The 23,853-nt window shown below is 37.2% G+C and overlaps 1 protein-coding gene across 7 annotated transcripts in view; it reads right to left on the bottom strand.

The window, feature by feature from the left end:
• UBAP2 (ubiquitin associated protein 2) overlaps nucleotides 1-23,853 on the bottom strand; it is a 175,976-nt gene that overhangs the window by 50,619 nt on the left and 101,504 nt on the right. For 4 of the 7 annotated variants that reach the window (XR_551873.1, XM_008590913.1, XM_008590935.1 and 1 more), the window contains 4 exons: nucleotides 20,992-21,145; nucleotides 19,031-19,108; nucleotides 4,194-4,248; nucleotides 2,764-2,864 (listed from right to left, as the gene is read on the bottom strand). Coding sequence is in view for 6 of the 7 variants with exons in the window: in XM_008590913.1 (XP_008589135.1) it covers nucleotides 2,764-2,864; nucleotides 4,194-4,248; nucleotides 19,031-19,108; nucleotides 20,992-21,145 (388 nt within the window). In the remaining variant the exon portion in view is untranslated. Of the gene's footprint in view, nucleotides 1-2,763; nucleotides 2,865-4,193; nucleotides 4,249-19,030; nucleotides 19,109-20,991; nucleotides 21,146-23,853 lie in introns of those variants that run through there. The other 3 variants (XM_008590921.1, XM_008590951.1, XM_008590942.1) reach the window with 3 other exon arrangements.

The following is a 23,853-nucleotide window of genomic DNA, read 5'->3' as shown; positions in this document are numbered from 1 at the left end:
CGGGCCGGCCCTATATCTTAAGTCTTAATATTGCAAAGTTTAGTTTTTACTGTCAATCTTTGAACTCATTCATCTGTGGTAGTTTATCACATGAAAACTTTCTCCACTGATTTTTTTTTTTTTTTTAGTTAATCAGATTTATCGAGATGTAATTTATATACAATTCACCCTTTTTAGGGGTACTTGTGGATCAGTTCTAACAAATGCATATAGAATTGTAACCACCATTAAAATCTATATATGGTCGGGCCGGCCTGGTGGCGCACTGCTGTAGTGCGCCGCTTGGGAAGCGCGGTGGCGCTCCCGCCGAGGGTTCGGATCCCACATATAGACCAGTTCCCGCTCACTGGCTGAGCGAGGTGTGGGAGCAATGCCGAGGGTTGCGATCCCGTTGCCGGTCCCGGTCCGGTATGGGCGCGACACTGAGGGTTGCGATCCGTTGCCGGACACGAAAAAAGACAAAAAGGGAAAAAAAAAAAAAAAAAAAGACTTAAGATATATTAAAATGGTATATCCCTCCATTTACTATATCTCTTTTAAAATATTTTTCTAGGTAGAAGTCTGTTAATCTTACACATCATTAAATTTATTCCTGGGCACTCGATATTTTACAAAGCTAGTCTCAATTTTTTTTTTCCATTTTCTGTTTGTTAATGGTTTGCAGAAATACATCTGGAAGATCCAAGGTTTGATCCCTGTACTGGCCAACTGCCCCCCTCAAAAAAACATTTGATCATGAAACTTGCATCTCGTACATTGTTAAAATCCCTCAATAATTCTAAGAATTAATTCTAATAGATTCTTTTATAGCATTGTAAGAAATGACAAGTTTTTTCTCCCTTATCAACCTTTATGCCTTTTTTTTCCCCCTTATCCTTAGAACCTCCAGTACAGTGGTAAATAGAAGCAGCAAGAGTAAGTACCTTTATTTTGTTTCAAAGGGAAAACATTCAATATGTCACCATTAACTATAATATTTGCTGTTAAGTTTTGTAGATATCCTTTATCTGATTAAGGAAATTTCCTTGTATTCCTGATTGTCAGGATTTGATAAAAATTGTGAATAGATGGCTGCATATAACATGAAATCCACCCTTTTAAACTATACAATTGAATAGTATATTCACAATTTGTGCAACCACAACCACAACTATCTAATTCCAGAACATTTTCATCACTCCAAAAATAAACCCCATACTCATTAGTAGTTACTCCCTATTTCCCCCAAATTGCTATAACCCTAGGCAACCACCAATCTATTTTCTGTCTCTAGACATTTGTCTAATCTAGACATTTTATATAAATGAAAACATAAAATACAAAATATAGGGTCATTTGTGACTGACTTCTTTAACTTAGCATAATGCTTTCAAGGTTCATCCTTGTCGTAGAATGTATCCTTTTTATGGCTGAAAAATATTCCATTACATGGAATTCCACATTTTGCTTAAATATTCATGTACTGATGGACTATTTGGGTTGTTCCTTCTTTTTGATAATTATGAATTATGCTGTTATGAATAACATTTTTATACACAATTTTATGTGAACCTATGTTTTCCATTCTCTCTGGTACGTAACTAGGAGTTCACTGGTTTTTTAAAAGTTAAACAGACTTAAGGCTGGACAGTTAGCTCGGTTGGTTAGAGCACAGTGTTGTAACACTAAGGTTAAGAGCTCATATCCCTATGCTGGCCAGCTGCTAAAAAAAAAAAGTTAAAACAAACTTAAATACCTAGTATAAATTTAATGTGGCCATGATGTATTATCGTTTTTCTGTCTTACTGAATTCTATTTTTCAGTATTTTCAGTTTAAGATTTTTACAAGAATGAGATTAGTCTAATTTCAAACTTGTTGGCACCACATTTATTGACATAAAGAATCTTCTTATGATCTTTAATATCTATATGATCTATCCCAATATTCACTTTCTTGTTCCTGAAACCAATCATTTATGCTTCTTACATTCTTATGATTAGTCTCATCAGCAGCTTATCAATTTTACTGGTCATTCCAAATAATTATTTAAAACTTCCCTTGGTCCTGTCTGGAATATCTCTACTTCTCCATCAATAGTACTTCTAGGACAATAGCACTGTCTTATTTTTTGGCCAGGGTTGAAGTCATATGAATGTTTGCTTCTTGATAATTTATTACACTATACTTCTATATTTCAGGTTATATTTCCATTAAATGTGAAATTATGGCTTTATAAATATAATCTCAATAGATAGTGTATATTACCATGAATAAATCCTCTGATGAGCTCTATGTAAATAAACTGAAAATATTTACCCATGAATTTCAGAAAATAAATAATCCCAAAATAGCAGGATACAGAAAAACCTGCAGAAGCAATGTTGCCCCAAACCCATCTATCAACTACCACTTTAGCAGGCCAAATTTTAGTGTCCACGATTAGGAATGGTAAGTACTTTCAGTAAAAAGTCTTCTTCTATGAAATTCTACATATCTGTGACACACTGTGACTGGACTGTGGGTTTACATTGCTTTATACAGATTACCTTATACAGCCTCTTAGAGTGCAGAAGGGAAAGTCAAATTCCTCATCATCAATGAGATCTATATGTGAAAGACTTTGGAGGTAAGAACCAATTAAGAGTAGTCTCAGAGATAAGACAGTAGCTTGTTTTTCATGCTTCTCCATCAGCACACTCAGACTTCATCTTTGTATGAAAACATAAAAGTTTTAATAGCTCAAACATTTGAAATCCATCTCTGACAAAAAATAGAACACTTACCAGTTCCCTCACCTGCACCATTCTGAGCAGCTTCCCAAACTAACTTTGTCCCACTCCCATCTGTAGATGGAGAATCTGAGTAGTCTGCAGGATTAAATGTCCTGGGGTTTAAAATAAAGAATAAAGGCAAATAAAGCAAGAAAAGCCACAAAATTAACTGTACATGATCTTCCCCCAAACAAGCCCAGCTCCTTTTAACAGCCACGGTAAAAGACTTCACCCTCCTTCTCCTATTTATTTGCAGGTAATTCTTCAGCCATCGGGATGCAAATATTCTGAAAGGTAGAGGGTGCCTAGGAACCTTCCACATACTCTTGTATGATGGCCTTATTTTCCTAAAATGCTGCCCTCTGCATCCTAAAGCAGATATGAAGACCTGGAATCTTTCAAGGCAGAAAAGTTCTAATGGAAAGTCTCACTGCAAACTAAGGCATAAATAGGCAACGTGTCTTTTCTTCCCAAGTCAGAATCCAAGCTTGGTTTTGAACCTTTTGCAACAGAATTATATGCTCCTTCATGTATACAAACACTGGATATAGATAAGAAGAAAATGTTTTGTTTAGCAATTCTCTTTTCATTAAGATCCTAAACTGAACACAAGAAATGATGATTCAAAGGTCTAACATGGGCCAACATAAAAACTACCTTTAAAATTTTCACAAAGAATATAAACAAAAAAATCCACAAAATAGTTTAAAGCTAATAGGCTGGACTTACATGTTTAAGTGCTCCTGCCAGTTTGCTCCCTTTGTTTTCATCCCTCCTTTTCCCACAGGGAGCTCAGGCAGAAAACAGACATGGTAGGAGGCATCATCATTTACTAGAAGCCACTGACTACAAGAGTGCTGCCCTGAAGTTATAAGGAGGGACAAAGGGCTTGTCCTGAAGCCAATTCCCTTCCTTCCTTGACTGTCATCTACATATGGCTTCCAAAAGATGTTTGGAAACTTAAAAGTATCACTTTTACATAGCAAGAACTTCATTTACTTATTATTCAAAGACAATTGTTGGATTTACCAACATAAGTCTTAGGCAGTAGTTTCCAACTAGGGGAACTATATACCCTCTTCCCAAGAAATATTCGGCAATAGCTATAGACATTTTCATTGTCACAACTTCATGATGGGTGCATCTGGTAGGGAGAGGAGAGGGATGTTGCTAAAATCCTACAATGTACAGGATTCCCCACCAGTCCAATAAAGTATTATCCAATGCAAAACATCAATAATGCCAAGGCTAGAAACCGTGCTCTGATGCCTATTAAAATATCTATTATATTTGTACTATTTCGCTTGTTAGTAAATTCTTTTTAAGTATAGAAAACATCTGACTGACGAGAATAAATAAATTGGGTACAGGATAGAGAAAGGGAAATTAGAGTAACAATTAGGAAAGAAAATCACTACAAAAATAAGATGGCTGTGACTTACCCCATGCTTTGGGTTGAGAACTTTCCTGTCCCTCTCCCTCTACCATGTCCAAATCCTTAAAAAAAAAAAAAAATTACAGTAATAAAATAGTACTCATGTCCTACACAATTATACTTCTATAGACATTTTCATCCTATCTAGGACACCCAATTTGCGGTCCCTGCTGACTCAACTACCTACCCAGTTAGTGACTTCAAAGGCTAGAAAAGAATTTCATTCTACTTGTGTAATATTTGGGATATGCGACAAATTAGCATGGGCAAGTTACATCATAAAACAGTCTGCTCACTCAGGAGAGTGCGGTGCTGATAACACTAAGGCCACGGGTTCGGATCCTACATAGGGATGGCCGGTTGGCTCAATGGCTGAGCGTGGTGCTGACAACACCAAGTCAAGGGTTGAGATGCCCTTACCAGTCATCCTTTAAAAATAAATAAATAAATAAATAAATAAATAAATAAATAAATAAATAAATAAATAGGGTTTGGATCCCATATAGGGATGGCCGGTTTGCTCTCTGGCTGAGCGTGGTGCTGACAACACCAAGTCAAGGGTTGAGATGCCCTTACCAGTCATCTTTGTTTTTTGTTTTTTTAAAAAAAGAAAAAACAGAATGGTGGTGTGGGTCCTGGATGTACGTTTTCTACTGAATGCGTATAACTTCGCACCTTTGTAAAGTCAAAGAATTGTAAAATAAATAAATAAATAAATAAATAAATAAAACAGTCTGCATCTTTTAAAATCAGCCAGTGTAAACACCATAACAACATAAGCCACTACTAAAAAATAAAATGAGAACAAGAAGCAACTGCAAAGTAAGCTGAAGCCACTGTTAAATATCATTTTTTTTTAATACTAGGACTTTAATCAATGTCCACAATGGCAGCAAGAGAGCAAGCAAGAAGAGAAAATTCTGTTCAGCACCTCTCCATTTTCTCTTCATTAATATTCTAAAGCTGAAGTTAAACACCTAAACTTAAAAACTAAAACTATAAAACTCTTAGAAGAAAACATTAGGCAAAATCTTCACAATACTGGATTTGGCAATGATTTTTTGGATACAAAACCAAGGGCACAGGCAACAAAAGAAAAAATAGACAAATTGGACTTTAAGGTCAACAGAATAAAAAGGCAACCCATAGAATGGCAGAAAATATTTGCAAATCATATAACTGATAAGAGAGTAACATCCTAAATATATAGAAAACTCCTAAAACTCAACAACAAAAAACGACCCAATTCAAAAATGGGCAAAAGACTTAAATAGATATTTCTCCAAAGAAAATATACAAATGGCCAAAAAGCACATGAAAAGATATTCAACACTACTAGGGCTAGCCAATTAGCTCAGTTGATTAGAGCACAGCCTTATAACACCAAGGTCACAGGTTCAGATTCCTTTACTGTCAAAAAAAAAAAAAAAAGAGAGACAGAGACAGAGAAAAGATATTCAACATTACTAATCATTGGGGAAATGCAAATCAAAGCCACAATGAAATACCACTTCACACCCATTAGAATGGCTACTCCAAAAATAAAAAAACAAACAACAAAACCCAGAAAATAACAACAAATATTGGCAAGGACATGGAATGCTGCACTCTTGTGCTCTGCTGGTAGAAATGTAAAATGGTACAACTGATATAGATTTGTGGCTTTTTAATTTTTTTGTATGGCACTTGCTCAAAAAATTTTATATCGAATTACCATATGCCATATGATCCAGCAATTCCACTTGTGGATATATACCCAAATAAAGAATTGAAAGCAGGGTCTCAAAGAGATATTTATATACCCATATTTATAGCAGGATTATTCACAATATCCAAAAGGTGGAAGCAACCCATGTATTCACTGACAGATGAATAGATAAGCAAAATGTGGTATACACATACAACAAAATATTATTCAGCCTTAAAAAGGAAAGAAATTCTGAGACAAGCTACAACATGGATGAACCTGGATGACATAATGCAAAGAGAAATAAGCCACAAAAGGTACCTAGAGGGATCAAGCTCAGATGCAGAAAGTAGAATGGTGGTTGCCAGAGACTAGGGGGAAATGAAAGGTGAGGTTACTATTTAAAGGGTATAAAGTTTCAGTTTTGCAAGATGAAAAAAGTTCTGAAGATGTATGGTGGTGATAGTTGCACAACAATGTGAATGTACTTAATGCCACTGAACTACACAATTAAAATTGGTTAAGATGATAAATTTTACCTTACGTATATTTTGCCACAATAAAAAAATTGGGGACGGGGGGAGTACTAAACCAAACACCTAAAGGAATTGTGATTCAGAGGTCTAACAAGAACCAAAGCTAGAGACAAAACCAGATGGTGAAATGAGAAAAGCAAAGGAGTTTCTAGTTGAAGAGGTAGCCATTTCTACATAAATCAGAAAATCCCGATACTTTTCAAGAGGGTAAAAAAGTATTATTATTTTAAACAGCTGTCTTTAGGCACTGATTAACTATGATTATCTTCATTTTTATGGCACCACGGTTCTCCACAGCTAAACCACTATGAACTGTACTTGACACACCCCACTGACGCCTTTGCGATAAAAGCCATAATGATGAAATACCAAAAGGAACTACAATATCTTTAAGCAAAGCCATGTTCAAGTTGACTTCACCCTAAACTTCCTCATTCCTAACACTTGATTCAATAAAACTGTGTTAATAAATGACATTTTTCCACTTAAAAACAAATTAATAGAATGAAGACATAAAAGACCCATAAAGGTGCAGTTTATATTATCTTGAATAGTTTATATTACCTTGTTTATTTATCATGTATAGTTGACTTAACCAGTAGTTCAAGTTAAATTATGAAAAATATGGTCTTGACAAAAATAGATTCCCAGGGACAATGAAATAGAGAAAATGTCCTAAAAAGTGAAAGAATTTTGAAAATGCATAAGTGGCTACTATCTGTTATAACACTGGCAAAAGGCAAAGGTGAGACTTCACACAGAGCTACGACCACCCTTACAAGACTGTTGGAAATTCGGCTAATTAGCTCTAAGAAAAAAGCTTTCAGTCTAAAGATTTTGGCAAGAATATAATCCAAAAATTTAGGAATAAGATAATTTAATCTCAAAATTAAAAAAAAAAAAAAAGCAAGCTATCAAACAAGGAAACTCATTCTCAGGACTTAAACCCTTGAACAATAAACAAAATCTAGTATATTCATACTATGGATTAATATTTGGCCATAAAAAGGAATGGAGTGCTGATGCATGCAACAACATGGATGAACCCTTAAAATATTAAGCTAAGAGAAAGAAGCCAGTAATAAAAGACCACGTATTATATGATTCCATTTATAGGAAATGTTTAGAATAGAAAAATCAAGAGACAGAAAGTATACTGGTTGCTTAGGGGGAATGAAAGAATTGGGGGAATGACAGAGGGTACAGGTTTTCCTTTTGAGGTGATACAAATGTTTTAAAATTGATTGTGGTGATGATTGTACAACTCTGAATATACTAAAAATCGATGAATGGTATTTTGTTGTTGTTGTTGTTGTTTTTTTGGCAGCTGGTCTGTATGGGGATCTGAACCCTTGACTTTGGTATTGTAACACTGAGTTCTAACCAACTGAGCTAACCAGCCAGCCCTGAACTGTATACTTTAAATGGGTGAAATGCATGGTATGTGAATTTTATCTCAAGAATACTTTCTTTTTGGCTTTGTATAAAGAACTGGAAAGAAAGAAGGAAGGAAGATGAAACACTTAACTGTGTTCATGTGTACTCACTGTAACAAGAGAGAATCCATTTCAATGGCATATGTGTAACAAATGGCACTAACAGTTCTTAAATATTAAGAAAATACTGACAAATTTTAAAGGGGAGATTCTGTAAGAAATAAATAATATCTAAAATTGGGACTGGAAACAAAATGTGCAAGGAAAAGAAGACTGAAAGGGAAAGGCCAGAAAAAGTTGAAGACATCCTGCAAGTTCCCTGGAAAAAGTCAGAATCAATTACATATATCTCTGTCTCCAATGAGTAGCAGCTACACACAAGTATTAACCACAAATAAGCTAAATATCATCAGCAGATTTTTTAAAATTTGTCTCACCTTCTCTATAAATTTTAGCAAGATAACAAAATTGTTTGGTTCTACTCACCTGGGCAGTAATGCTACCAGTAACATTGTTTTCTGTGTATTCCATTTCCCAACATCGTTATCTGGGACTAAGATTTATCTAACAGCTCAGAATAAAGATGCAGAGTCTCTTAATCAAGAAAAACAAGTCCAGTGTTTCCATAAATTATCATAACAAACCACTGTTATGGTAAACACTGTACCTTTTCTCCTACAGAACTGGGACTCTGAACTACATCTATGTTGAATGACTGCTCAAGTTTAATTGTCTATTATTATTATTATTTTTTTTTATTTTAAAAGATGACCGGTAAGGGGATCTTAACCCTTGACTTGGTGTTGTCAGCACCACGCTCAGCCAGTGAGCGAACCGGCCATCTGTATATGGGATCCGAACCCGGGGCCTTGGTGTTATCAGCACCGCACTCTCCCGAGTGAGCCACGGGCCGGCCCTAATTGTCTATTATGACTACTCGAATATTCCTACCTTTTACGCTGAGAGTGATAATGGAAAAGTTGCTCAATACTTTTTCAAAAAGCCAAAACTCAAAGACCAACCAACCACCCCTAGGGCAGATCCTAACTGCAAACATTCTTCTGGCTTCAAACACGTGTAACCTAAAGAGAACGAAATAGGGAAAGTGAACCTAAGAATATAGAAAGCAATCCCTTTTTCCTTCATCCCCAGGAGACAGTGAGGAGGGTTTTGACAACAGCCAGCTGTACCAGAAACTGTGTAGACTTAAATTTATCACTTCCCATTCTGACATGAAAGTTGTTTGTTGTTATTTTTGTTTTTGTTAGCTGGCCAGTATAAGGATCTGAACCCGTGACCTTGGTGTTAACAGTGCCAGGCTCTCTCCTAAATGAGCTAACCAGCCAGCCCCGACATGAAAGATTTTTAAGGTCCTGACTAGTCTGAAGTTTTTTTTACATCGACAAAAATCCTGAATTTTCAGGGCTGGTTCAATGATACAGATGGTGCCGCTCCCACACACAGTGCTGGACATCTCTGGGATTGCATGGGACAGGGACTTGGGAGTCAGGCAAGCTATGCCTCTATGTCCCTAGGCCAGGGTAAATTCTGAAAGAGATAGGAATATCCCTCTCCAACTCCAAAGCAGCCTAAAGGAATCAAATGACAATGGCAAAATACCCCTGGGATTCAGTGAAGACAGCTTAGAAACCACCTTATATCCCCTATATTAGCTTTTCCTTAGAAAAGTCTGATGATAAATGTGTCTCTGTAATTGTTTCAGGAAAGAATGGATTCTAATATCAGCGAATAAAATTGTGATTAAAAAAAGATTATTTACATAGTCTCAGAGTACTCCCCCCAAATATTTATTAATTATTGGGGGAATGGAGGGGTAGGGTAGTAAGTTTACAAAGAAGAAACTTGGCAGAAACCACCTTCCTTAATAAAGTAATCAAAGCTGAGGCCAAAAATGGGCTGATCCTTTCCAAGGAACAGAGTAGACAGTGGAAGTAGAGCAGAAGCAGCAATGGACCTTCCACAAGTTCACCTACCATCTCGTGGATCTCAACCAGCTGCCTGACATGTCATACGAGCAGCTGATGCCACTGTACAGTGCCCGGCAGCCACATTGCCTGAACCATGACATTCAATGGAAGCAGCACTCACTGAAGTGCCTGTGCAAGGCCAAGAAGGAGGCACCACCCGTGGAGAAAACAGACATGGTGAATATAATCATCCTGCCTGAGAAGGTGGGCAGCGTGGTGGGCATCTACAATGGCAAGACCTGCAACCAGGTGGAGATCAAGTCCGAGATGATCGGCCACTACCTGGGCAAGTTCTCCATCACCCACAATCCCGTGAAGCACAGCTGGCTGGGCATTGGGGCCACCCACTCCTCCTGTTTCATGCTACTCAAGCAGCCTCTTTGGCCAATAAAGGCACACGCATCTCCGAAAAACAAAAAAACAAAACCAAAAACCCCATAACACCACCAATAATGGAACAAATCCATATCGTGTGGCCTCTGATAGGATGCGCTGAAGACAGTTACCATCAACTTGTAATATTCCTGCCACAAAACACATAACCTTAATCTAATCTTGAGGAAACTTCTTAGAATAATATTCAAGAACACTCTACAAAAAAAGTCCATACACTTCAAGGCCAGGAAAGACAAAGAAAGACTGATGAACTGTTCCAGGTAGAAGGAGACTTATGTGCGGTACTAGATTGGATCCTGGGCTAGAATATTTTCTTTTTTGCTATAAAGGATGTTGGCAGGAAAACTAGCAAAGTTTGAATAAGGACTAGAGATAGCATCAATAATAATTTGCTGATTTTATCATTTCAATGTAGTTCTTTAAGGGAATACCTTTTTTTAAGGATGCACACACTGAAATATTGAGGTGTAAATATCATTGTGTCTGCAACTTACACTCAAAGATCTCAGAAAAAAATATGTACATACAGAGAGAATGGTAAAGTGAGAATGTAAAAAACTATTAAAATTTGGGAATCTGGGTGGATGGTGTGCAGAACTGTTGTATTTTTTTATTTCAAAATGAAATTTTAAAACTTCATTGCTGAGCAATTCTGTACGTACTTTTATGTCAACACGAAGATTTCATTCTGAGAAAAATTCAAGTTTCTTCCCATTTTAGGATCTTTGCACTAGCACTTCCTTCTACACAGAAGGCTCCTGTCCAGATTTTCACTTGTTTTCTCCTTCCTCACCTTAAAAAACACCTCCTCAGAAGCTTCCCAAGGCCACTCAAGGACACCTCAATGACACTTGATCACATCACTCATTATTTTCTTAAGTAAGATGAATATTGTTATTTTATTGTCTCTCCTCCTCCCCAGCCCAAAATATGAGGGACCATATGTCTTATTCACAGCAGTATCTTCAACAACATAATAGGAATGTAAATATTACTTGTTGCATTTAAGACTGGTAGGTTATCCAAATGTCATAACAGAGATTCTTCCATGGATTAAACTCATATTTAGAGGTGCAATAATGTCACTATATAATTACAGGAAATAACCCAGCTGTTCAGCAACTCACTTTAGAACACTGCATTTTGTCAAATGCTATGTGGCACCAGGACTCAAGAAGGACTCTGCACCAGGACTGCAGAGGATTCAAAAATTAAAAGTAGAAAAAAGAGCTGCTGTTGTGACTGGCACATGTAGGGCAGAATCGATATCAAGAGATTTGGGAAGCATAATTTTTTGGTATTTAGGCAGCTGGTGATTGTTCATCCCAACACCCTTACTCATTGTCTAAATAAAAGGATGTATTAAAAAACTTAAAAATAGAACGTTACACATAGTAGGTGTTCAAAATTACTTTTCACTTGTATTATATGGACTCTATTCATGGAATAATTAGTTTTAAAAGTAGAGGAACTAATTTGGGTTGCTAAATACAAAACCGTGAGGTAGGTGAGGTATAGTAAAGGAATAAGAAAGGCTAGGGAGTGAACTACTGTTACCTTTTTCACAGCATTATTTTTCTTTCATCCAGAAGGAAACCAACCTCCTGCAACCTCAAAGATAATTAACTACCTTAACTGACTGAATCTCACCAAAAGAAAAGACCAAAACAATACACACAAGCTGCCAAACCATGCACCAATACACAAGATAAAGAAACATACAGGAGTAAAGGACTAACTTAACTATAATTTCTTTCACTTATTTACATAACATAAAAATAAGTGTCAAATTGGTTAACAGACAGAAAGAATGATTGTTTTGTAATGATGAACAAGCTAACTATCCTGATTTGACTTTCACACATTGTACACAACTACTGATAGTCAAGTATGTAGCCGACAAATATGTAAAATAAATAAAAAAATAAGTGTCTATGATGCAACCTAATCTTCACACTGAGAATGTCATTTCCAATACATTAACATATTCTGCCACAGCACAGAAAAAGGATGGAGCTATGCATGAAGTCTACATGAAAAGTACTTTAATATCTTTTTCTTCATAAAGCAAATTCAACACAAACTTAAATAAAACAATGAATAAAAGTGGTGAGACACACTAAACTTTATATTATTCTGGAGATCCTAAATATGCCAAGACCAAAAAATAATGAGTGCATTTTTCTTTAGGAAAAATACATAGTAGAAAGTACAAATAAGTAAAAGATGGGGAAAAGTATATGAAAAAAAGGCGTATATGATATCTTAAATAACTGAAGGAAAGAACCCCTAAAATTTTTAAATACACTGATGTACAGAGTAGTAGCAATTTACACACTATTCTCTATTAAACAATTTCTCTCTGCTTATCTCTTTCCTGCTCTTCAGAATACTGTCTGAAAAAACACAAGTTTAGTTGCTCTTTCCCTATGATCATCATACATGAGGTAGACACCAATATAGACAGGCCCACTATTTCTTGCAGTAGATTTTTACAACCCTGGAGCTAAGTGTCAGCAAAGTCCTAGAAAAGCTCAGCAGGACTGCTGGCAGCCAGCATCCCCCCCCTTTTTTTTTAACCATGGACAAACTATCTAAGGGCCTACTGAAAAACATACTTAACCAACTTTCTAATAATTCCGTTCTAGCCCAATTCCTTTGCAAAATCCTCAATTTCAACTCTAATAGCCAAAAATCTTATAAAAGATATACTCTATAGGAATGATTTTCCAATGGTTTCAGCTTGAATTTGGCTCCTCTCCATACTTGTGAAAAGTTACTATTATAGTGAAGCCAACTGATCGTGCCAAGAACAAATGGCAAAACCAACAACAAAAAACAAACAAGTAGGAAGTTTACTGTGTCTAGGTGCTTTTATATAAAGCTATTGTAATAAATTTTGACTAGGAAAGTTAAGCGCCCATTTTATAACCTATTCAAATGGACCATGATTTTCATTGTTTGTATTCTGTTCCTATTCACTGTTATATTTACCAATGAGGAAATTATATGAACAATGACCACACGGTCCAGAAAAGAACTTGAAAACACAGATCCCTTGCAGAATTCATCTGTGCCATTTGCAATTAAGAAAAACTCTATAGTGACTTCATTAGGGTACTTCAAGAAGTTCATGGAAAGATTCATATTACCTTTTAATTCTATTTTTCCGCAAACTTTCTGAAGTACCCTAATACATGGCCTACTAAGTTTTATTTATTTTAGTTTCATTTGCCTAAATAAAACCAAAGTAAATATCAACTCTACCTGAAAATAAGGCTTGAATTGTGTTCCTCAAATTTCCAGGTACTGGAAACTTGGCACCTACTATAACTGTTGAGGGTAGGAAATCCTATTATGGTAATTGAAAAGTGGGCCTTGAAGAGGTGATTAGATTGTAAGACTATCCATTGTGAATGGATTAATAATGGTGGTCAGGGGCATCATTCTGAGGGCTTTAAAAGGAAAACACATGAGAGTCTCTTTCTCTCTCTGCTCTGTCATTTTCTGCCATGTGAGACTCCTACACTGTTGTAAAGCCGCCACCAAAGAAGACCCTCACCAGATGTGTTCCCTGGACTCTGGACTTCTCAGCTTCTGAAACTGTAAGAAATAAATTTTGTTTTCTTAACCAATCACCCAGTTCCAGGTATTTTGCTATAAGCAACAGAAACGGACTAATACACTATCCATCCTTACTCCACTCCTTCTCCAACTCAATGGCTGTTCCCTATAATGTATTTTTATAACAATGAATCTGATCAATTTGTAAAATAGGTGAGCCTTTAACCTTTAAATATGTCCCTCAGTAGCCAATCCAAGTACTATGACTACAGTGTTACTATCAAAGGGCCAAACTGAAGCATTCAATAGTGCAGCAATGGGAATTCAGTGATGAAGATTTGACTATTTCCCTAAGAAGTTCATCAAGGCCAGAAGCATCTCAAGGACCAAAAACCCTCTCCCTGATAAGACACTCTGGGTTCTTATGTATTCTTGAAACCTTAAAAACAAAGGAACTTCACAGCAATGATATTTTAATTAGAATAGGGTGGTATAAGGGTTAATTAGGCATGCATCACTGGTCTTACACTGTGACTGACCTGCCCAGTGAGGCAGAATAAAGTTTAGTGGCCAATAAAGTCGTTCCATTCTTTTTGTTACCTTCTGTTTTCTTTCTCTCCCAAGGTGTATGCTTCAGAGTCTAAGACCTAATAAACCTGGAGTTTACATGCATCAACCAGTCTTCCTTTCCAACTTTCCATCTTTACTGTGACAATGGTATGTTTGAAATTTTCTTTACAAAAACCTGTTCCTACATATACATAATAGTAAACAATTTCAGCTTCTGGAACACAGAATTATACTTAGTTTTTACCAATTAATATGTGGTATATGACTGCCATTTGCAACAATATGGATAGACCTTGAGAGAATTATATTAAGTGAAACGAGTCAGGCACAGAAAGAGAAATACCATATGTTCTCACTTATTGGTGGGAGCTAAAAATAAATAAATAAATTCACACACACACACACACACACACACACACACACACACACACACACACACACACACACACACAAAAAAAAAACCGGGGGGGGGGAGAAGAAGACGTAACAATTACAGTTCCTTGAAGTTGACAGGACAAGCGAACAGAAAGGACATTGTTGGTTGGGAGCGGGGAGAGGGAGGGAGGTTTTGGTAATGGGCCACAATAATCAACCACATTGTATATCGACAAAATAATTTTTTTTTTTTAAATGTAGTATATGAAAAATTTTACCTAGAATATATCAAATCTCAGGATTTTTAACAGGGTCTTCAATTTATTTATTTATTATTATTATTTTATTTATTTATTTATTTATTTATTTATTTATTTATTCAGTCAGTCAGTCAGTCAGTCAGTCAGTCAGTCAGTCAGTCAGTCAGTCAGTCAGTCAGTCAGTCAGTCAGTCAGTCAGTCAGTCAGTCAGTCAGTCAGTCAGTCAGTCCGTCCGTCCTTTTTCTGACCGGCCGCACCACGCTCAGCCAGTGAGCGCATTGCACCGGCCATCCCTATATAGGATCCGAACCTGCAGCGGGAGCACCACCCAGCGCCGCACTCTCCCGAGTGCACCAGGGGCTCAGCCCAACAGGGTCTTCAATTTAACCTCAGGATAAAGTCTGTATCATTCAAAAACACTTGAATCAGCCAAATTCCACGTTTTGCACACAAAATGGAATATTACGTGGCTGAGTACCTTTGAATGGTCAATATGTACAAAGTCCCAAAGGTTTTTACTCTAACTTCCACTCTTAGTTTCTATAAAAGCAAAAGCTAAGAAACTGTAGACAGCTCAGCACAACTGCTACTCTCCTCCAAAGAGGCTGCTGTTTTCTCACAACTTACCTTTCCACAAACTTTAAGTTATAGAAAAAGTATATGTTTCAAGAGTCACTCACACTCATTCTTGCTCTGAACATAAACATTCAGAAGAAGATACAGAAAAACTGGACATACAAAGTGAACTTTCTTTTACTTAATTTGCTACAGTCCATACTTCTCATGCTATAAAAATATTCCTCCATATTATGGTATGCATGATTTTTAAAGTAATACAGAGATTATGAAATTCTTAACATATGTCAAAAAACAATCCTGTTTTGGGGCCGGCCCGTGGCTCACTAGGGAGAGTGTGGTGCTGATAACACCAAGGCCATGGGTTTGGATCCCGTATAGGGATGGCCGGTTGGCTCACTGGGTGAGCATGGTGCTGACAACACCAAGTCAAGGGTTAAGATCCCCTTATTGGTCATCTTTTTAAAAAACAAAACAACAACAACAAAAACCAATCCCATTTACAACAACAAAATAAAATAATTAGGTGTAAATATAAGTAAGGAGGTAAAAGGCTTGTATACCTAAAAGTATAAAACTCTGATGAAAGAGCCGGCCCGGTGGCACACTGGATAGTGCGCCGCTTGGGAGCATGGCGGCGCTCCCGCCCGAGGGTTCGGATCCCACATACAGACCGGTTCCCGCTCACTGGCTGAGCGAGGCACGGGAGCAACACCGAGGGTTGCAATCCTGGTGCCGGTCCCCGGTCCGGTACGGGGGCAACACTGAGGGTTGCGATCCGTTGCCGGACACTGAAAAAAGACAAAAAAAAGACAAAAAAAAAAAACTCTGATGAAAGAACTGAAGAAGATGCAAATAAATGTAAAGATAGCCCACGTTCATGAACTGGAAGAATTAATGTTATTAAAATGTTCATATTACTAAACATGATCTACAGATTCAATGCAATCCTTACCAAAATTACAGTGTCATTTTCCACAGAAATAGAAAAAACAGTTTTTCAACTTGTATGCAACCACAAAAGATAGCAAAGAGCCAAAATGATCTTGAGCAAAAACAACAAAGCTAGAGACATCATACTATCTGACTTCAAAATACATTATAAATCAACTGTAATCAAAACAGCATGATAACTGCATAAAAAGAGATTCATCAACCAGTGCAACAGGATAGAACGCCCAGAAATGAACCAACACATTTATGGTCAACTGATTTTTGGCAATAGTGTCAAGACACACAATGGGGAAATAGAGTCTATCTAATAAATTGAGCTGAAAAAACTGGTTGTCTACATGCAGAATAATGAAATTAGACCCTTATCTTACACCATGAACAAAACCAACTCAAAATGGATTAAAGACTTAAATGTAAGACCTAGAACTATAAAACTGCTAAAAGAAAACATAAGGAAAAAGCTCCATGACATTGGTCTGGGCAAGGATTCTTTGGATATGCGGTTTTCTTTGGAAACTCAGGCAACAAAAGCAAAAAAAGACAAACGGGACTACAACAAACTAAAAAGCTTCTGCACAACAAAAGAAACAATTAACATAAGAGACAACCCACATAGAAGGAAAAATATTTACAAGCTATACATCTGATAAGGAGTTAATATCCAAAATACACAAGGAACTCAACTCAATAGCAAGAAAACAAATAACCTGATTTTAAAATGGGCAAAACATTTGAACAGACACTTCTGAAAAGAAGATATGCAAACGGACAACAGGTTCATGAAAAAAGGCTCAGCATCACTACTCATTAGCGGAATGCAAATTAAAACTACAATGAGATTATTACTGCACATCTGTTACAATGGCTTTTACCAAAAAGATGAAAGACAAGTGTTGGCAAGAACGTGGAGAAAAGGGAACTCTGTTGGTGAGATCATAAATCAGTACAGCTGTTATGGAAAACAGTATGGAGTTTCCTCAAAAAACTAAAAGTGAACTATCTCTGATCCAGCAATCCTACTTCTAGGAATATATCCAAAGTAATTGAAATCAGTATGTCAAAGGGATGTCTGCATTCTTATGTTCACTGCAGCACTATTCACAATAGCCAAGATATGGGATCAACCAAAGTGTCCATCAACAGATGAACGGATAAAGAAAATGTGGTATATATACAGAATTCAATACTATTCAGCCTTTCAAAAGAATGAAATTCAGTCATTTGGGACAACATGGATGAATCTAGAGGACATTATATTAAGTGAAATAAGCCAGTCACAGAAAGCCAAATACTGCATGATCTCATTCATATGTGAAATCTAAAATAAACTGATACAGAGATAAAACATGGCTGAACAAACAATAAAATGAAATAAAATTTTTAAAAGTTGAGTTCATGAGTACAGTAGAATGATGGTCACCACAGGCCAGGGTGAGGGTGGGGAGATGGGTACTTGCTGGTCAAAGGGTACAATGTTTCAGCTAGACAGAAAGAATAAGTTTTGAGATCTGTTGCACAGCAATGTAACTACAGTCAATAATGTATACAACTAACTACTCAATAACACATGAGTTTGAGCTGCACAGATCCCATTACACATGGGTTCTACATCCTCAGATTTAACCAATGGTGTATTGAAAATACAATATTCGAGGGACGCAGAACCTGCATCTACAGAGTGTGAACTTCTTGTATATGCAGGTTAGCAGGGCCAACTGGGGAACTTGAACGTACGTGGATTGTGGTATACAGAGGGGTCCTGGAACCAATCCCCCACAGATACCAAGAGACAACTGCAGTTCAAAATAACTGAGAGAGGCTGGTCCGAAGGTAGTGAGTTATCTCCACTGATTGTTCAAAGTCAGTTACAGATCAAACTTCTTGTTCTACTCTTCCCCTTTTTCTCACTACTGTACTTGACTAGTGTTGAAAGAAAGAGAGAGAGAGAAGGAGGGAGGGAGGGAGAGGGGGAAAGAAAAAGAGTAAACTTCAAATAAATCACGACAAAAAATGTTAAAAGAGGTGATAGATATGTATGTTAACTTGATTTAATCGCTGCACATTGTATACATATAAGAACATCACACCGTATTCCATAAGTGCAATGCAATTATGATTTGTAAATTAAAAATAATTTTTTTTTTCCTTTTTGTCTTTTTTCGTGACTGGCAACGGATCGCAACCCTCAGTGTCGCGCCCGCACCAGACCGGGACCGGCAACGGGGCAACGGGATCGCAACCCTCGGTGTTGCTCCCGCACCTCGCTCAGCCAGTGAGCGGCCGGTCTGTATGTGGGATCCGAACCCTTGGCGGGAGCGCCGCTGTGCTCCCAAGCGGCGCACTGTAGCAGTGCGCCACCCGGCCGGCCCAGAATCATAAGACTTTAGAAGACCAACCATTCTTTCACAGTACAATGCTATCCCTAGACAGAGCCCAGTAAAGCAACAGCCTGACCTTCTTCCTCTGATCGCAAGCATTTCTATCCCTCTTATTCTGGCTCACCTCTACCACGGGCTCGCTTGCCCCGGTCCGAAGGTTTGTCCCCTTGATTGCAATCAATTCCATTCTCTTCGCCTCTAACTAAGGGAAAAAAGAGCATAAAAATCTCTTTTCATTCCAAACCTCTTGCCCATAACCTTACCAGGCGCCTTTCATTCACTCATTCATTTATTTATTGTAATGACTGGCCAGTACAGGGATTGAACCCTGGACCATGTTAGCAGCACCATGCTCCAACCAACTGAGATAACCGGCCAGCCCCTCAGAAACCTATTAAAGGCAAGGACAAAATAACAAAAAGACTAAAAGCAGGCTAAAATTTAAACAAAAGTTTCAGAAAACAAGAAAAATAAAAACAAATAAAAGTAGTTTAAAAACTGAATGATAGCACATCTTGCTTAATTCTATGTAAAAATTCTGAAAATTAAAATAACATACAGATTTTTCTTTTTCTTTTTCTTTTTTTTTTTTGTCTTTTTTCGTGACCAGCAACGGATTGCAACCCTCAGTGTCGCGCCCGTACCAGACCGGGACCGGCTACGGGATCACAACCCTCGGTGTTGCTCCCGCACCTCACTCAGCCAGTGAGCGGCTGGTCTGTATGTGGGATCCGAACCCTCGGCGGGAGCGCCGCCGCGCTTCCCAAGCGGCGCACTGTAGCAGTGCGCCACCGGGCCGGCCCAGATTTTTCTTTTTTCTATTTGAACTTGCCCTCTCCTAAAGTGTTTGCTTCAAAGAACCATATTCTTTATGCAACTATGTAGTATACCACAAAATTTGCTCATTAGTTAAGTTTAAAGCCTGGAAAGGCACAGAATAGCAAAATAGCAATACCAAAGAGATATTGAGTCCTTGGAAAAATTAAAGGATTAGAGACAGGTTTCCCTAAGATACTGTTCAGAAAATGTCAACACACAGTCTTTTCTTGATCCCTATATTGACAATGACTCTATATAATACAAAAGTTTTATGAGAGAGATTGACATGGCTTGCTCCCCTCACCTCTTTCAGGGCTTAACTCACATGATAAGTTCCTAGTGAGACCTTTCTTGGCAATCCATTTAAATTTGCCATCCCCCTTCCCATAATCCTCATCTCTCTTTCTGCCTTTGTTTTTCCTCATAGCACAGTTTCTACATAACACTGTTAAATTATTATTAATATAAAATATTTTATTTCTTTTTTATTGTTATATCCTAGTCACCTTCATTAAAAGATAGGTTTTAGGAGGGTAAAGACTTTTTTGTATGTTTTATACATTCCTGTATACCAACAAGAGTTCACACTACAAAGTAGGTACTCAATAAATAGCAGTAGAAGTAGAATAAACAAGCTGCAAAAGTCTCTATATATTTACTTTTTATGCATACAAAACTTAGCTACTTTGGTACACCTTCACAGCAGGCATGGCTGTTTTGGGTAAATGGTGCCAAAACCTGGGTCAAATAAAAAATATTGAGGCCAGTTAGCTCATGTGGAAGAGCACAGTGCTAGTAACACCAAGGTCACAGGTTCAGATCCCCATACCAGCCAGCTGCCCCCACCCACCCAAAAAGTACTGAGAAAATCTTGCCTATTCAACACCTTTTCTCTCAATCTAACCCTTGCTCCTGTACCATGAGTATCCGTAAATGGGAAGAAAAAACAGATTCATCTATCAGTGAGTGACACCCACCCACCCACACACACACATCTTTAAAATTAGAAAATGCATTTGATTCATAACACAAGGAAGTATTAAAACTCACAACACAACTACCTACCTACAGCCCAGGTCAGTGCTGATATGAAATCGTATCAGAGGCTCTACTGAACTACTCAGTTGCAGCTCATTATTAGAGTTAATTATTAGAACAAATTTTGCATTGGGCAGTGGATTTATAGGCATTCTTTGGACTGGTTTTTCAGTTTTTCAGAATGTATGAAAATTCATAAGAAAGTTAAGGAAAAAGGTCTGTACTTACACTCTCTGGAACGATTGCCACCTCTTCCTTTCCGGTTGTTGTTTCCACGTCCATGACTTGCTTCTCTCTCACTTCTCTTCTCTTTATTCTCTTTGTTTTCTGAACTTTCTTTTACAAAGTTCTTCTTCTTCCCCCCAACAGTCTCCCATGAAGTCTATCAAAGAGAAGAGTTGTTATTCAGAGATGTCATTCAAAGTTTATACAATTATCAAGGGTACAGGCATGTATCTTCCAAACCTAACTACTCACCACTTGCAGCTCATTTGCCTATCATTTTAATTATTTTTCATACAGTTCTACTCTCTTGATGATAAAGATGACAAACCTCTTGCTAAGCTCCTGTTGCTATATAGAGCACAAATAATTATAGTTATGAACTGGCCTGACAACACACTACATGTTTTCCCACCACAGATTCCTCTCTTATGCTGATTTAGGAATAAAGTATGTGTCATTTCCTCAAGCTCCTACTCTACAACACTCCACATACGCATAATAGGCCTTGAACCTACTAATACATAGATCAATTCAAAGACTACAAAATTACTTAGAATGATGACCTAAATTTTCCAGGAACACAACTTTGCCTATTCAATTATCCAAAGTAAACATCTAAAAATAATTTAATGGTAAACAAGTAAAATTTTGCACTGGTTTTGTTTTGTTTTTTTTTAAGTACCCCAAATTGCAACCTCAAAGAACTGCTCTAATGAGAAGTCAAATGACTTATGTAACCTCCCTTCTCTACCACCCCTCCCCTAATGGTGATGCCAAATCTATAAGTAAACATAAAACTATCAAAGCAAGGTATGTTACTGGCAAATCCCAATGTTGGCCCACTAAGTTTCTATTTGCTTTTTCATAATCTACCTTGCTTCATAAGGAGTTTGAAATGACTAAAGCTTTTTGAAAATCTTAAAAAGAAAATTACTAAGATTGTATATCTAAATAAAAATAAGCACTGGAAATTAATAAACTAAAATTCAAGTGATATAGCTGAATTATTTCCAAAATAGTAGAAGACAACTTCAAAACACTTTTTTTTTTTTTGTGACCGGCTGCACAGTGCTCAGCCAGTGAGCGCACCGGCCATCCCTATATAGGATCCGAACCTGCAGCGGAAGCGCTGCTGCGCTCCCAGCGCTGCACTCTCCCGAGTGCGCCACGGGCTCAGCCCCAAAACACTTTTTAAAAATGGAATTTTTTTTTTTTTCCCCCTTTTTGTCTTTTTTCGTGACCGGTAACGGGATCGCAACCCTCGGTGTCATGCCCGCACCACGCTCAACCAGTGAGCAGACCGGTCTCTATATGGGATCCGAACCCTCGGCGGGAGCGCCACTGCACTCCCAAGCGCTGCACTCTATGCGCCACCGGGCCGGCCCCAAAATGGAAATTTTACACTTCTGCAAACCTCTGATGAGCCCCTACATCTAATTAGATATAAAATGACTGAATATGAAGATAATACGAATTAAAACAAGTTATTTTCCACCTCTAGGCTTTGATAAAGATTAAAGATATTGACACCTGATAGTTAAGATGGAACAGTCAGGTGTCCTCTTTCAGTTTTGGTGAGCATGTGTTGATTTTAACCTTCCTATAGTATCCAAATTTTAATTGGTGCACACTCTTTGACCCAGGAATTCTACTTCTAGGCTTTTTTTCAATGAAAATAATCTGATAATTATCCAAACTTTTATGTAGAGACAATGGTTAACAGAAGCGGGGGGGGGGGGGGGGGCAAAATATCTAACTTAGGAGACGATTCTAGTATGCCCATAAAGGGAATAGTATGTTGCCATTTAAACAGTTATACAGGTAAATGTAGAAAGAGGTCCCTGATGTAAGTAAAGCAAGCTATCGCAAACTATCAAACAGCATATAGAATAGGATTACATTCTTTAATTAAATAGGTGCTGTGTATATATTGAAGTGTTAGAAGTATTAATCTAAGGACATTTAATTTGATTAAACCTTTTAATCTTTTTGCATTGCTTTCCTAATTAGAGGAAAAATAAGGGTAATAAATTCATAAATTTATTATGTTTGATAATATGAATAAAGTAGACAACTGCCTAAGACAAAATCAGTCCTCTTAGGTTAGCAAGACAAAAAGTAAATTCCAGAGGTCCTGGAAAAATTATACGCAGTAGAGTTAACACGAGGTGTGTGTATATACAACGTATGTCTTTATACAGCCAGACCTAAAAGTACTCAATCATTACAAAAGCTTTCTATGTAAAACATTAAGAGAGAAAGAAACATCTAACTCCATTTCATTCAGTAAAGGATACCCCTCTCAAGCAAGTCTTGGCTTGTAAGCTCTACAAAAACTAACAAGAACTATTAGTGGTGGAAATTAGAAAAAGGAACCTTTATAGGACAATTTGTCCAATAACATAGTAAATGCTAAAAAAATTATCACACATTTTGCACAGTCTGCAAGCATGCACACTGGCTTTCAAAGTGATCCAAATAATTACAAAAGACTTCCAAAAGAACTTTTGGTAACCTTTATCATATGTATTTTGCTACTTGTAGAATGAGTCTGAAGAAACTCTAAGAGGAAAGGTCCTCCCAGACACCACATTTTAGTAACCAGAAAAGCAGCTTTCAAGGCCAAGCTTGTTCAAAATTACTCTCCCACCCCTTCAGTTTTGTAAAGAACTACCAACACAAACAACATATTAAAAACAAATAAGTACATCAATGCAAAGGACTGATGCTTCAAAACAATTTTGTTACCCAAACAAAACATGATGATGAAACAAAAAGTTCAATACTTATGACCATGTTTAATATTTTCGTTTGTGACAGCTATTCTATTTTTTTTTTTTTTTTTTTTTTTTTTTTTTTTTTTCC

This window comes from Galeopterus variegatus, unplaced genomic scaffold, assembly GCF_000696425.1.
Source record: "Galeopterus variegatus unplaced genomic scaffold, G_variegatus-3.0.2 Scaffold143, whole genome shotgun sequence".
NCBI lineage: Eukaryota > Metazoa > Chordata > Mammalia > Dermoptera > Cynocephalidae > Galeopterus > Galeopterus variegatus.
Note: the sequence above shows the minus strand (reverse complement) of the source record. Positions and strands in the feature narration are given on the sequence as shown.